This window comes from Vipera berus, assembly GCF_964194415.1.
Source record: "Vipera berus genome assembly, chromosome: 14".
Lineage (NCBI taxonomy): Eukaryota > Metazoa > Chordata > Lepidosauria > Squamata > Viperidae > Vipera > Vipera berus.
Window position 1 is genome coordinate 5512235 of NC_138217.1, and position 12808 is coordinate 5525042.

General features: G+C 46.0%; 1 protein-coding gene across 1 annotated transcript in view; it reads right to left on the bottom strand.

Annotated features, from left to right (window-relative positions):
* Positions 1-12808, bottom strand: part of LOC308674547 (transmembrane protein 132D-like) — a gene marked incomplete at both ends in the record, with an annotated part of 253795 nt that overhangs the window by 197650 nt on the left and 43337 nt on the right. The window contains one exon of the mRNA XM_081339121.1: positions 4146-5031. Within this exon, the coding sequence (XP_081195247.1) occupies positions 4146-5031 (886 nt within the window). The remainder of the gene's footprint in view (positions 1-4145; positions 5032-12808) is intronic.

Sequence of the window (12808 nt, forward strand, 5' to 3'; positions counted from 1 at the left end):
AGTTTTGCCCCATTTTACAACCTTTCTTGCCGCCGTTATTAAGTTGGCAACACGGTTGTTAAGTGAATATGGCTACCCCTTTGCTGACTTTCCTTGTCAGAAGGTCGCAAAAGGGGATCAGATGACCCCATGACATTGCAACCATCATAAATTTAGTGGTTAGCAGCATCAAATTCCTGGGTGTGCAGTTAACGAGTAGGCTGGCTTGGTCGCTCAACAGCGAGACCCTGGTGAAGCGGGCACAGCAGCGCCTGCGTTTTCTGCATCGCAGGAGAAAAGCACATCTTCCTTCCCCTGTCCTGACCACTTTCTACAGAGGGACGACTGAGGGCATCCTGACATACAGCATCACAGTCTGGTTTGGAAGCATCTCTGCTTCAGACAGGAAGGCGGTGCAGAGAGTGGTGAGGACAGCAGAAAAGATTATTGGCAGTTCCCTCCCTTCCATCCAGGACGTGCGTATAAGCGTTGCTTGAGGAGGGTCTGCAAGATTGTCTGGGATGCTACCCATCCTCTTCATGACCTGTTTTGTTAACTTTTGGGAGGGGGCTTTGTGGTATCTGAAGTAGAACACCCAGATTCAGCACACGTTTTGTTCCATATAGCATCAACCTTGTAAACTCTCAAATTTCATCTTCCGCTATGCTGGGAAAGATGGAGGGCAAGAGAAGAAGGGGACGACAGAGAAGGAGGTGGCTGGATGGAGTCACTGAAGCAGGAGGCGTGAGCTTAAAGGACTCCAGAAGATGGTAGAGGACAGGAAGGCCTGGAGGAACGTTGTCCATGGGGTCGCGATGGGTCGGACACGACTTCGCAACTAACAACAAGTGTGTGTGTGAGTGTGTGTGTGTGTGTGAGTGTGTGTGTGTGATGTATGTGTATGGGTAGATATATACTTTCCTTTGAGAGCAGGCAACAGAATTTCATTTTTAACATGGGCCAGTGTGCTCACAGTAAAAACATGACAATAAAGGTTATCTTATCTTAAGTCTCAGCCAGTTGCCAAGCATCTGACTTTTGATCACGTGACCATGGGGGAGGCTGTAACCTTCATAAGTCTGAAAAACAGTCATAAGTCCACTTTTTTTCAGCGCAGTTGTAACTTTGGACTATCACTAAATGAACTGTTGTTAGTTGACGACTATGTGTAGTCCTAAACTACGTGCCGAAGGTAGCGTTCTTTGCATCCTCCAAAGGAGTAGTCAGAAGTGATTCTTGGTATAGATTTGTGTTTTCCTTTCTTTTTCTTTATACCTTTTTACGCCTCCATCATTCTCTTTTTACTCTTTGTTATTTCTCTTGATTGTGTTGTTTTTTATGTGTATGCTTTGTAAAATGTAATAAAGTTATTTGAAAAAGAAAAGTTCATCCATTGGCTCTTTTGAAAACTGACATTATCTTTACCTGCCCTAAGGCAACAACTGTCCTCCATGGAGCTATCCAAGGTCCTGAAACTTTTCTGCTTGCCAGCCAAACCCCAAAGTGTTATCTTTCATGTCTTTCCCAAAATTAGCTGTGCTCACAGAACCAGTATCAACTATAAAAAGTCCAACATTTGGCATCTACTCATCCTAGGCAAACAACATCGAGTTGGTTTTATCTCACTTCCTTCTCATTTCTCAAAAACGATGCCGCACTCTGACTAGATCCCAAGGGGCCAAGCGCAACGTGCTTTCCAAAGGTGTCTCTAACACTGCGCCATCTGTATACCCGGCAGTAAAAATTAACCACTATTGCAGCTATATAAAGAGGCATGCCTGCGCATGTGCTTTGAATGAAAGAAGGCTACCCCTTCTGCACTTAAACGCAGAGATTGTGGAAGGAAAATTGGAGACATGTGGCACTCTATAAGAAATAAAGGCCTGGAAATTATAGATGGGCCAACTGACTGAGAAATTTTGCCCCATGGAGATGCCTTGCTCCAGGCTGATGTAGCAAAGCATAGCCGAGATGCTCTGTGGCCAGTCCAGTTTGATGTGTTGCTCCCTTTGCTAAGGGTAGCCTTGCCTACCTGCTACACATAAACTACTCTTAGTGAAGAGGAGTGGCAGTCTTGCTCTGCTCTGAAAAGGAGCATGGGGGCATTGCTTCAAGGCTCATTTCCCCCCTGAATCCCAAGTTGCACTCTTTAAAGTTCTGTATACTTCTTGTAGCAACCCTTGCAATAGCATCACCTGGCATGACAAATATAATGGAATGTAATAATCTGGATTCCCAGGAAAGACGGGATAAATAGAATAGAATAGAATAGAATAGAATAGAATAGAATAGAATAGAATAGAATAGAATAGAATAGAATAGAATAGAATAGAATAGAATAGAGAGAGAGGAGAGGAGAGGAGAGGAGAGGAGAGGAGAGGAGAGAGAGGAGAAGAGAAGAGAAGAAAGAGAAGAAGAAGAGAAGAGAAGAGAAGAAGAGAAGAGAGAGAGAAGAGAAGAAAGAGAAGAGAAGAGAAGAGAAGAGAAGAGAAGAGAAGAGAGAGAAGAGAAGAGCTTTATTTGGCCAAGTGTGATTAGACACACAAAGAATTTGTCTCTGGTGCAGAAGCTCTCAGTGCACATGCAAAGCAACAGAGTACTAATAATCATAATAATGATACCTATAAGAACGTGTAGTAGAGAAGATGAGAAGGATACTAATAATACTACAGCCAGACAACATGAGTGAACATGTTGTATCATAGATGAACTTGTATAGGAGCAAAAGACAACTCCCATTTAATTTAATTTAATTTAATTTTAATTTTAATTCCATTTATATCCCGCCCTTCTCCGAAGACTCAGGGGCAGCTTACAAGCTTAGCAGTAGCCTTCATTCTATGTATATGCCTGCTTATTAGGGCTTTCACACACACACCCCAAGCGGCATTATTACAAAGTCAGCTTAATTGCCCCCCACAATCTGGGTCCTCATTTTACCTACCTCGGAAGGATGGAAGGCTGAGTCAACCTTGAGCCTGGTGGGATGCGAACCTGCACTAATTGCAGGCAGCTGGTGTTACTTAAGGAGGCATTAGCCCACTGCTCCACCAAGGCTCTTAGAGAGTTTTTGTGAGAAGAAGAGGGTGAAGACAGCCTTATAGTTCTCAGAACACAGACTTCATGTGGATAGTAATCTGCTTTAATTTGGCAAGATTCTGTCTACATGTAGAATAATTATTCTGCTTAGAAGAATCACCATGTATCATTCTTGGTTTGGGGAGTTGACAGCAGGAACTGAAATTAGTTCCTTGAACCGAAATTTGAAATTGCCTGTCTATGAAACACAGACTCTAACACCAAGTTAAGGACTTCATAGTATAGGTTCTCCTGCTTGAGTGGGGGGCTGGACTAGAAGACCTCCAAGGTCCCTTCCAGCTCTATTCTATTCATGCTAAATATATACCAGCTCAAATACCAAGAGATTAGAATGTTCCTTATGCCAGTATCTAAACATTGCAAATTGATGATCCAGTCCAATCCAAATCTAGACCCAAAGGCACGGTGGCCATTATGTACAATGTTGTGTTACGCACCAAAGAGATGCCACCATACTATCCCCTTGGCCAAGTAGACATTTTGCAAAACACATCGAACCAAAATCAGAAGCACAAAGTATTTTTAACATTTGCAGAGGAGGTCTGCAAAAAGAAAACGTGTGGGAATGAGAAGTAATTATCATAACATCAATCGTAGAATTGTAGAATCATAACATCATAGGGTTGGAAGGGACCCTTTGTCTTCTAGTCTAACCCTCTGACCTCAAGGCAGGAGACTTGATACCATCTTGGAGAATGTTCATGGAATCAGTCATAGAACCATAGACTCAATCCCAGAATTATAGAATCATAGATCCGGTCACAGAATCACAGGCAGATAGGGACAAGGAGAGAAGCAACCTAGAACTAAGGAGAAACTTCCTGACAGTTAGAACAACTAACCAGTGGAACAACCTGCCTCCAGAAGCGATGAATGCTCCAACACCGGAAGTTTTTAAGAAGAGACTGGACAGCCATTTGTCTGAAATGGTATAGGGTTTCCTGCCTGAGCAGGGGGTTGGACTAGATGACCTCCAAGGTCCCTTCCAACTTATTATTATTATTATACAATTCTGGACAAATGGTTCTCCACTCTGCTCTATTATCTGAAAGGTGATGTTGCTTTACCTCAATGTGAATTGGTCCTCGGTTGAGTTTTTAGCCGTGGACACCAGGAAAGTCAATACTTCTCCTTGCTTCAGCGTCTTTGGTATGTACTGAAGGACAACGTTGCCGTCCAGCCACAGTTCACTTAAAGGAGGGCTACCCTGTGCCTGGTAGAGAAAAACACTTCCAATCCTTTGCAGGGGTGGCCCCGATTCATCAATGTCGTTACGTGCAGGTCTGATTCCGTTGTTCTTCCTCGAGTCCTCCTTGGTACAATCCCCTTCCTCGTCTTGAATGGCATAGTATAATTCCACTTGACTCCCTTCCGACTGATTCAAAAACTTCTTCCGCCCAGCCAGCATGGTGGGAGGGTTAAACCAGCTGGGGAGTAAGTCTAACTCAGCCATGCAAAAACCCAAGCTTTCTGCCAGCCTGCAGGCGGCCCGGACTTCTCTCGTCTCCCGAAAAGCAAAGACTCTCAGACAAGGTAACTGCTCTGAGCTGCTGTACTCGTCCCAATCTCTCCCGACGATGTAGAAGAGGATCTGGACTTTGGGTCTGCTTGGATAAACCTTGTGGTTCAAGATGTAGGCCTTCAACTTCCAGTTGAACGATATCCTGGGGGCGGAGGATCTGAATGGGTTCAAAGAAGACAGGAGGTCCTGGGGTACCGCTTGCTCAATTGAAAAAGGCCCGTAGGTTGCATTTAAGGTGGGTGGCCTCTTGGCTTTATAGATGAGGAACGATTCCACCCGGGACTGAAGGCTAGAGTTCCTCATGATGTCTTGGTTGGCTTCTTTGAGGAAGAACGAGATGTCCGCATTGTGAATGTGATAACTCACCGGCAGGTACGTTGGCAGCAAGGAGAATTTTTGAACGCTTTCCAGAACCCCTCGGCTTTCGGACACTACAAAAAGGGAGAGAGAGAGAGATTAGACTCTTAAGCCTCAGAAGCTCAGAAGGTCAAGAGAAGCCACCCTCTAGAGAAGGTCTGTCCCAGCTCCTTCAGCCCACGTCTTCTTTTTGCTGGGTTCACAAAGCAGGATTAGCCAAGGTAGGGAAAGGAACTGCAGTGCTGCGACGTGCTAAGCTGGATCAGTTTATTGCGTCTTAGCATCTTGTAGCGACTCAACAATGTTAGGTTTATTCGTGGCTCAGTGGACTCTAAAAACCCAGCATAATTCCACCACCCAGTTAAGCCCAGCCAACGGGTAACAGATTCATCTCTCTACCTCATTAGACTAGTAAAAAGATCGTCTCTGAAATTGTTTCCAATTACTGCAGAGCTAATTAGATTAATTCCCAGACTCAGTGCGTGGTAGATGTTTATGCTTGGATTGCCAATTCCCCTAAGCCCCAACCAACGAGGGTAGAGGATGATGGGAGTCAGAGTCCAAACTTTGATCACGTGACCGTGGGGATGCTATAATGGTTGTAAGTGTGAAAAAACAGTCACAGTCACATTTCTCAGTGCCGTTCTATCTTTGAAGGGTCACTAAATGAGCTGTCGTTATGTCAAGGAACGCCTTCAAGGACTTCCTTGAACACCTGTAGGTGAAGAACTAGGCTTGTTCCAAAGTCTTTAGGTTGCTTCCTACAGCAGGGGTCCCCAACCTCCAGTCCGTGGACCAGAACTAGGCCACGACATTCCAGCAACCAGTCCGCACAAACAAGCAAAGCCCCATCTGTGGGAGGCAGGCAGCACACAAAACCAGGCACCCTCCAGTCCGTGGAAGAACCTCTCTCCATGGAACGGGTCCCTGGTGCCCAAAAGGTTGAGGATCTCGGTCCTACAGGATCCATATTAAACATCAACAAAAAGTTGGAGCACACAAAGAGGTTATCTGGATGGATGGTAAAGTGGGAGCAGAGGAATTCCAATTCTACACTGTAGACCACTGTGAGAATCTCTTTTATTAAATGAAGAGGACTTCCAGTGGACCCTTGCCTGGACCACTTAGCACCGGGTCTACTAGCTCCATGCTCCTAAAACACCACATACAGATGGTCCACAACCTTAAGAAGAGATTGGAAAATCGTTTGTTTGAAATGGTATAGGGTCTGGCTGGACTAGAAGAGAGCTGGAAGGGACCTTGGAGGTCTTCTAGTCCAGCCCCCTGCTCAAGCAGGAGAACCTATACCATCTCAGACAGGTGAATGTCTAGTCTCTTCTTAAAAACCTCCTGTGGTGAGTCGCCCACAATTTCTGGTGGCAAGCTGTTCCACTGGTTAATTGTCCTCACTGTCAGGAACTTTCTCCTTAATTCCAGGTTGCTTCTCTCTTTGATCAGTTTCCAACCATTGTTTCTCGTCCTGCCCTCTGGTGCTCTGGTGAACAAAGTGACCACCTCTTCTTTGTGGCAGCCCCTCAATACTGGAACAGTGCTATCATGTCTCCCCTATTTCTTCTTTTCTTTAGACCAGCCAAACCCAAGTCCCGCAGCCGTAGACTAGAACAGCAGTCTCCAGTATTTGTGGCTTAGTGACCCGACTGGTGGAGGGGAGGGAGGGAGGGGAACTGGGCCACGTGAGTGGTGGGCCGACAAACACGTGCGCAGCTCAGTTTGCCTGAATGGTGGGCCAGCGTGCATGCATGCAAGTGCCTGCCAGCCTGCCGTTCATGCAAATCAAGCTGTGCGCAACATGCACAAATGCTCTGGCCAGCCTCTCGTGCGGCCCAGTTCTGAATCACAGCCCTGTACTGGTTCACGGCCAGGGGTTTGGGGACCCCTGGAGTAGAAGACACCCCCCCCCTCCAAGCTTCCTTCCAACTCTGTTATTCTGTTACATCTGGCTGTACCTAGAAATTCGGGCGAAGAGCAATGGATGCTTTGCAGTCTTTGAGGCATTTGGGAAAGGGAGGAGAATGTATATGCCTTCCACCAATAAAGCAGGATTCCAGTTGTACAAGTCAGGGAGCGGAAGAAGAAAAATCTGCATTTCAGAAAAGACACAGGGGTTTGGGGGGTGGGGGGGGGGAAAGCAGCCCAGCCGCTTCAAAAGCATGCCTTCCCCCGTTTTTATGTCACTTCTCTGTGCCGCCAGTTGAGTTTATGGCATCCCTTTGTGGTGCCTTTACGACCGCGTTTTAAAGGCATGCATAATTAAAGGCCAACATAAGTGCAGAAAGACCAGCTGATGGATTCTTGGCACGCCACACGTACACACCAACCCTGGTCTGCAGAAAATTGCAACTCAGCTTCAGCCAGGAGGGGGAAAAGAACAGGTTTTTGGCCACTGGCAAGAAAAGTAAATGGGAGGGAGGGAGGGAGGGAGGAGAGCGAAGGACATAACTTGGGGCTCAGAATGTTGACTTACGTCAAGGGTCATGACTTAAAAGAAGCTTCCTGGCCATGCCTACTTCTACAGACAGTAACAGTATCCGTATAACAGAGGGGGTTGGAAGGGACCTTGGAGGTCTTCTAGTCCAACCCCCTTTTCAAACCGGAGAGCCAGTACCATTTCAATAGGTTTTATAGAGACATTCACAGATCTTTCCCGAGACTCCATGGGGAAGGCTCTTAGTGTGCTTTGTGGTGTGTTTGTGGCGATGAGGAAACAAGCAGAGTTTGCATTTAGAACATAGAATAATCGGGATGGAAGGGACCGTGGAGGTCTTCTAGTCCCAACCCCCTGAGATCTTCCAAACCATCCTATCAGTTAGGACATTTCTGCTTAAAATAAGCGAATAACGGAATTGGAAGGGACCTTGGAGGTCTTCTAGTCCAACCCCCTGCTCACACAGGAAACCCTATGCCATTCCAGACAAACGGCTGTCCAGTCTCTCCTGCAGGGATGAAGCACCATTGACTTCAAGGAACGTTTGCTGGTTTTTAGCAATTTTTCCTGTTTTCCAGTGGGGGAAAAACACCCATTCAAATTCACTCATCAGTATGAAGTTTATACGCCGCCCATCTCACTACACAGAGTGACAAAGGAATGGGTTTGTTTAACAACCACGGCATTCGTTTAAGAACCCCCGTGACAAATGCCACAAAATGCTGGTCACCTGGCTGTCTTGACTCACACATCTAATGGCAGGCTCCATAATGGCCATAAGTCAAGAGTTACTTGTAATAACAAGGAAAGAAGATGAGGTTGTCAGAATACAAGCGAATTTGAGGGCTAATCCACATGGAGCCCCATTTCCATCTGTCCTGTGTGCCATCGTTCACTCCCTAGAGACTAAAATGGACAATGTGAAATTTGAGCGGGCCCCGAACAAGGAGTATATATCGGAGGTGGTGACCCTTTGAGAGCTGTATGCAACGAAATTTCATTTTGATGTATGCCGATTGGTGTACATTCAAAGTGACAATAAAGTTATCATCATCATCATCATCATAAGGGAGAACCAGCCAGGAAATCCTGAATGGGGCAGACCAGCAAAATCCAAAACACCAGCATCCAAATCTGTGGAAAGCAAGGACAGGAATTCCACTGTGTGTGCGTGCATTTGTGAGATGAAGTCTACAGTTCAGATTTTGCTCTTCGCTTATCTTAACGCCCAGTTTTTTCTCCCTTCTCCTTGTCAAAAACACCGTTCAGCAGATCCAGGGCTCTGACAGTAAGGAAGAGGGGAAAAGAGGTGATGATCCCAAACATTTAACCATTCAACTGGCTTTGCTTATTAATCCCGGCACCATCTTTATCAATCCCTAGCTTCCGCTTGGAATTCCTCAGCTTCTCTTTTCAGATTTCAAAAGAGATGGGATGAATGGAATTGAACTGAATACTTTAATTGGCCAAGTGTGATTAGACACACGAGGAAGTTGTCTCCAGAGCAGAAGCTCTCAGTGATGCAAAGCAACAGAATAATGATAAATTATCAGAATAATACTAATAAGAGGGGGGGAATAAAGAAAATGGAAAGAGAGAGAGAAAGAGAGAGAGAAAGACAGAGAAAGAGAAGAGAGAAAGAGATCATATTTTCCCACTTTTGAATCGCTTGAATTGAACATTTAGTCAGATTCTTCCTTGGGGGCTGAGGATTGTGTGCAACAGGAGAATTTTTAACCATACAAATTCATTCCATTCCTTTATTCGCAATGCCACTGCTCTTTCAGCCAGCTTGTAAATGTAAAAGTAGGCTTTAGTTAACTTAGCAACAGATATATAGGAGGAACAGTGCTGGGTGTATCTGTGTGTGTGTGTTTCCAAACACACAGAGACAGCGCAAAGGCGATTGGGTAGAAGAACAGCCTGGGTTTCTTCTCCGAACGGAGAGGAGGAAACGCTGTGTGCTGAATTTTAAGCGGTTCGGGAGCTGACAGCTGCTTATCCAAACAGCCAAAAAGTCAGCATTTTCAAAGAGTTGTTTTGCACCTGAACTAGAAAAGACGGGCGTTCTAGACACAAAAACTTATTAACGGCAAGTTTCCTTCAATTTAGAGTTCTGTCTGGATTGGGATTGGTAGATCTTAAGAAATTTGTTCCCCCCAGAAACCCTGATGGCAGGTCTTTGGTGCTGCTGGGTCTGACCGAGAGTTTGTGTTGCAACAAGCATTGTACGGTTTTTTGGGGGAAAATGCCTATCTGTATTCCTAGTCCATAGGGACGCGGTGGCTCAGTGGGTTAGGACGCTGAGCTTGTCGATCAGAAGGTCGGCAGTTTGGCGGGTCGAATCCCGAGTGCCGCGTAGCAGAGTGAGCACCTGTTACTCGTCCCAGCGTCCGCCAACCTAGCAGTTCGAAAGCACGTATTGTTCTATTTTATTCTGTTCTGTTCTGTTCCATTCCACACTACCTTGCCCTGCCCTGCCCCATCCTACCCTACTCTACCCTATCCTATTATACAACAGTACTGAAAAATTGACTTAGAACCAATCCTTCCACTACCAATCACTGAAACAGCCACATGATCAAAACTTGGGACACTTGGCAACCGGCACGTGTTTATGAAGACTGCGGCATCCCAGGGGCATCCAATTGCCACTTGTGAGCGCCTGTTACTCTTCCCAGCTTCTGCCAACCTAGCAGTTCGAAAGCACGTAAAAATGCAAGTAGAAAAACAGGGACCACTCCAGTGGGGAGGTAACAGCGTTCCGTGCGCCTTTGGCATCTAGTCATGCCGGCCACATGACCACGGAGACGTCCTCGGACAAGCACTGGCTCTTCCGCTTTGAAACGGAGATGAGCACCGGCCCCTAGAGTCGGAAACGACTAGCACGCATGTGTGGGGGAACCTTTACCTTTACCTTATTCCTAGTCCAGGGGTCTTCAAACTTGGCCCTTTGATGACTTGTGGACTCCAGAAACTCCCAGAATTTCTCAGGCAGGCAGGCACATTTGTCTGGAATGATAGAGGGTCTCCTGCTTCAGCACGGGGTCAGACTAGAAGATCTCCAATGTCCTTTCCAAATGTATTATTCTGTATCACAGCTGGCTGGGTTCGCCCTACATGCTACACGCTAAGGTATAACTCCTGTTTGGTTTGAGCTAGCCCAGCAGAACTGTCCACACAGTAGTGGGTTTATGAGAGTGAAATCTGAGAAAGATGGACACTCAAAAGTCCCAGTTATGCCATATTGGTGACAGTGGTTTTGTGGTGTGGAAATTGGGTTGTGATTATAGGTTTTCAGAGCCGGACAGGGCAAAGAAGGAGGAAAATGTCATAAATACACTTTGGCAGTGCCGTCTCTTCTACAGAGTAGAAACATCTGGAGACGCTTCAACAATGTGCAACTCACCAAGCTGTAGGGAGCAGAAACAGTAACCGTGAGAGGGACCTTGGAGTCCTAGCGGACGATCACTTAAACGTGAGCCAACAGTGTGTGGCAGCAGCCCAAAAAGCAAATACAATCCCAGGTTGTATAAACAGAGGCATAGAATCAAAAGCCTTAGTTAAGATCACATCTGGAATACCGCATCCAGTTTGGGTCACCACACTACAGAAAAGATGTTGAAAGTTTAGGAAAAGTGCAAAGAGCAGCAACTGAGATGATTAAAGGGCTGGAGACAAAAACATATGAAGACTGACATGGCCAGTCTTGAGAAAGGAAGGAATAGGGGTGACATGATAGAAGTATTCCAGTATTTGAGGGGCTGCCATAAAGAATAGGGTGGGGGCAGCTTATTTTCCAAAACACCAGAAGGCAGGACAAGAAGCAACGGATGGAAACTAATCAAGGAGAGAAGCAACCTAGAACTAAGGAGGAACAACTTGCCTTCAGATGTTGTGGGTCCTTCATCACTGGAGATTTTTAAGACGAGATTGGACAACTAGTTGTCTGAAATGGTATAGGGACACCTGCTTGAGCAGGGGGTTGGACTAGAAGACCTCCAAGCTCCCTTCCAGGTCTATTCTGATTGATTGATTGATTGAAATTAACTCTGTTCTCTTTTTTTAAGAGGGAGGAAAAAATGAGCAACAAGGACTGGATGATCCATTAAGGCAGGGCTGTCAAACTCAATTTCATTGAGGGCCGCATCAGCATTGCAGTTGCCCTCAGGGGGCCGGGTGGGTGTGGCCAGGGTGGGCGTGGCCTACTGGGTGGGCGTGGCTAGAGTGCGTATGGCCTACTGGGTGGGCGTGGCCAGCTCTACATCATTCGCATCAAGGGTGCCTATGGGGGCCTGGGCAGGAGTGGGACGGATCTGAGGGTCTCTGGCAGAAGGAGGGTCTCTGGGGCAGGGCCAAGGCAGTGGGGGCCGTTCCCTCACTGTTTCCAGGATGGCTTCGCGGGCCACATGAAACCACTTCGCGGGCCGTATCTGGCCCCCCGGGCTTTGTGTTTGACATGTCTGCATTAAGGGGTAAGATGGGAGAAGGAAATCTCAAGATTTTGTCAAAACCTTTGAAAAATGGGTACATGTTTTCTGAGGTGGCAGCGGTATAGTATGCACAGGTATAGTATAGGTGGTACCTTGCTCAATACTAGTAACTGTGAGACGGATCTCGGAGTCCTAGTAGACAATCACTTCAATATGAGCCAGCAGTGTGCTGCAGCTGCCAAAAAAGCCAACACAGTGCTAGGCTGCATTAACAGAGGGATAGAATCAAGATCAAGTGAAGTACTAATACCACTTTACGATGCTTTGGTAAGGCCACACCTGGAATACTGCATCCAGTTTTGGTCACCACGGTGTAAAAAAGATGTTGAGACTCTAGAAAGGGTACAGAGAAGAGCAACAAAGATGATTGGGGGACTGGAGGCTAAAACATATAGGGAACGGTTGCTGGAATTGGGTATCTCCAGTTTAATGAAGAGAAGGGTGAGGGGTGACATGATAGCAGTGTTCCAATATCTCAGGGGCTGCCTCAAATTAGAGGGAATCAAGCTATTCTCCAAAGCACCCGAAGGCAGGACAAGAAGCAACAGATGGAAACTAGTCAAGGAGAGAAGCAACCTAGAACTAAGGAGAAACTTCCTGACAGTTAGAACAATTAACCAGTGGAACAACCTGCCTCCAGAGGTGGTGAATGCTCCAACACTGGAGGTTTTTAAGAAGAGACTGGACAGCCATTTGCCTGAAATAGTATAAGGTTTCCTGCCTGAGCAGGGGGTTGGACTAGATGACCTCCAAGGTCCCTTCCAACTTCTTCTTCTTCTTCTTCTTCTTCTTCTTCTTCTTCTTCTTCTTCTTCTTCTTCTTCTTCTTCTTCTTCTTCTTCTTCTTATTATTATTATTATTATTATTATTATTATTATTATTATTATTATTATTATTATTATTATTATTATT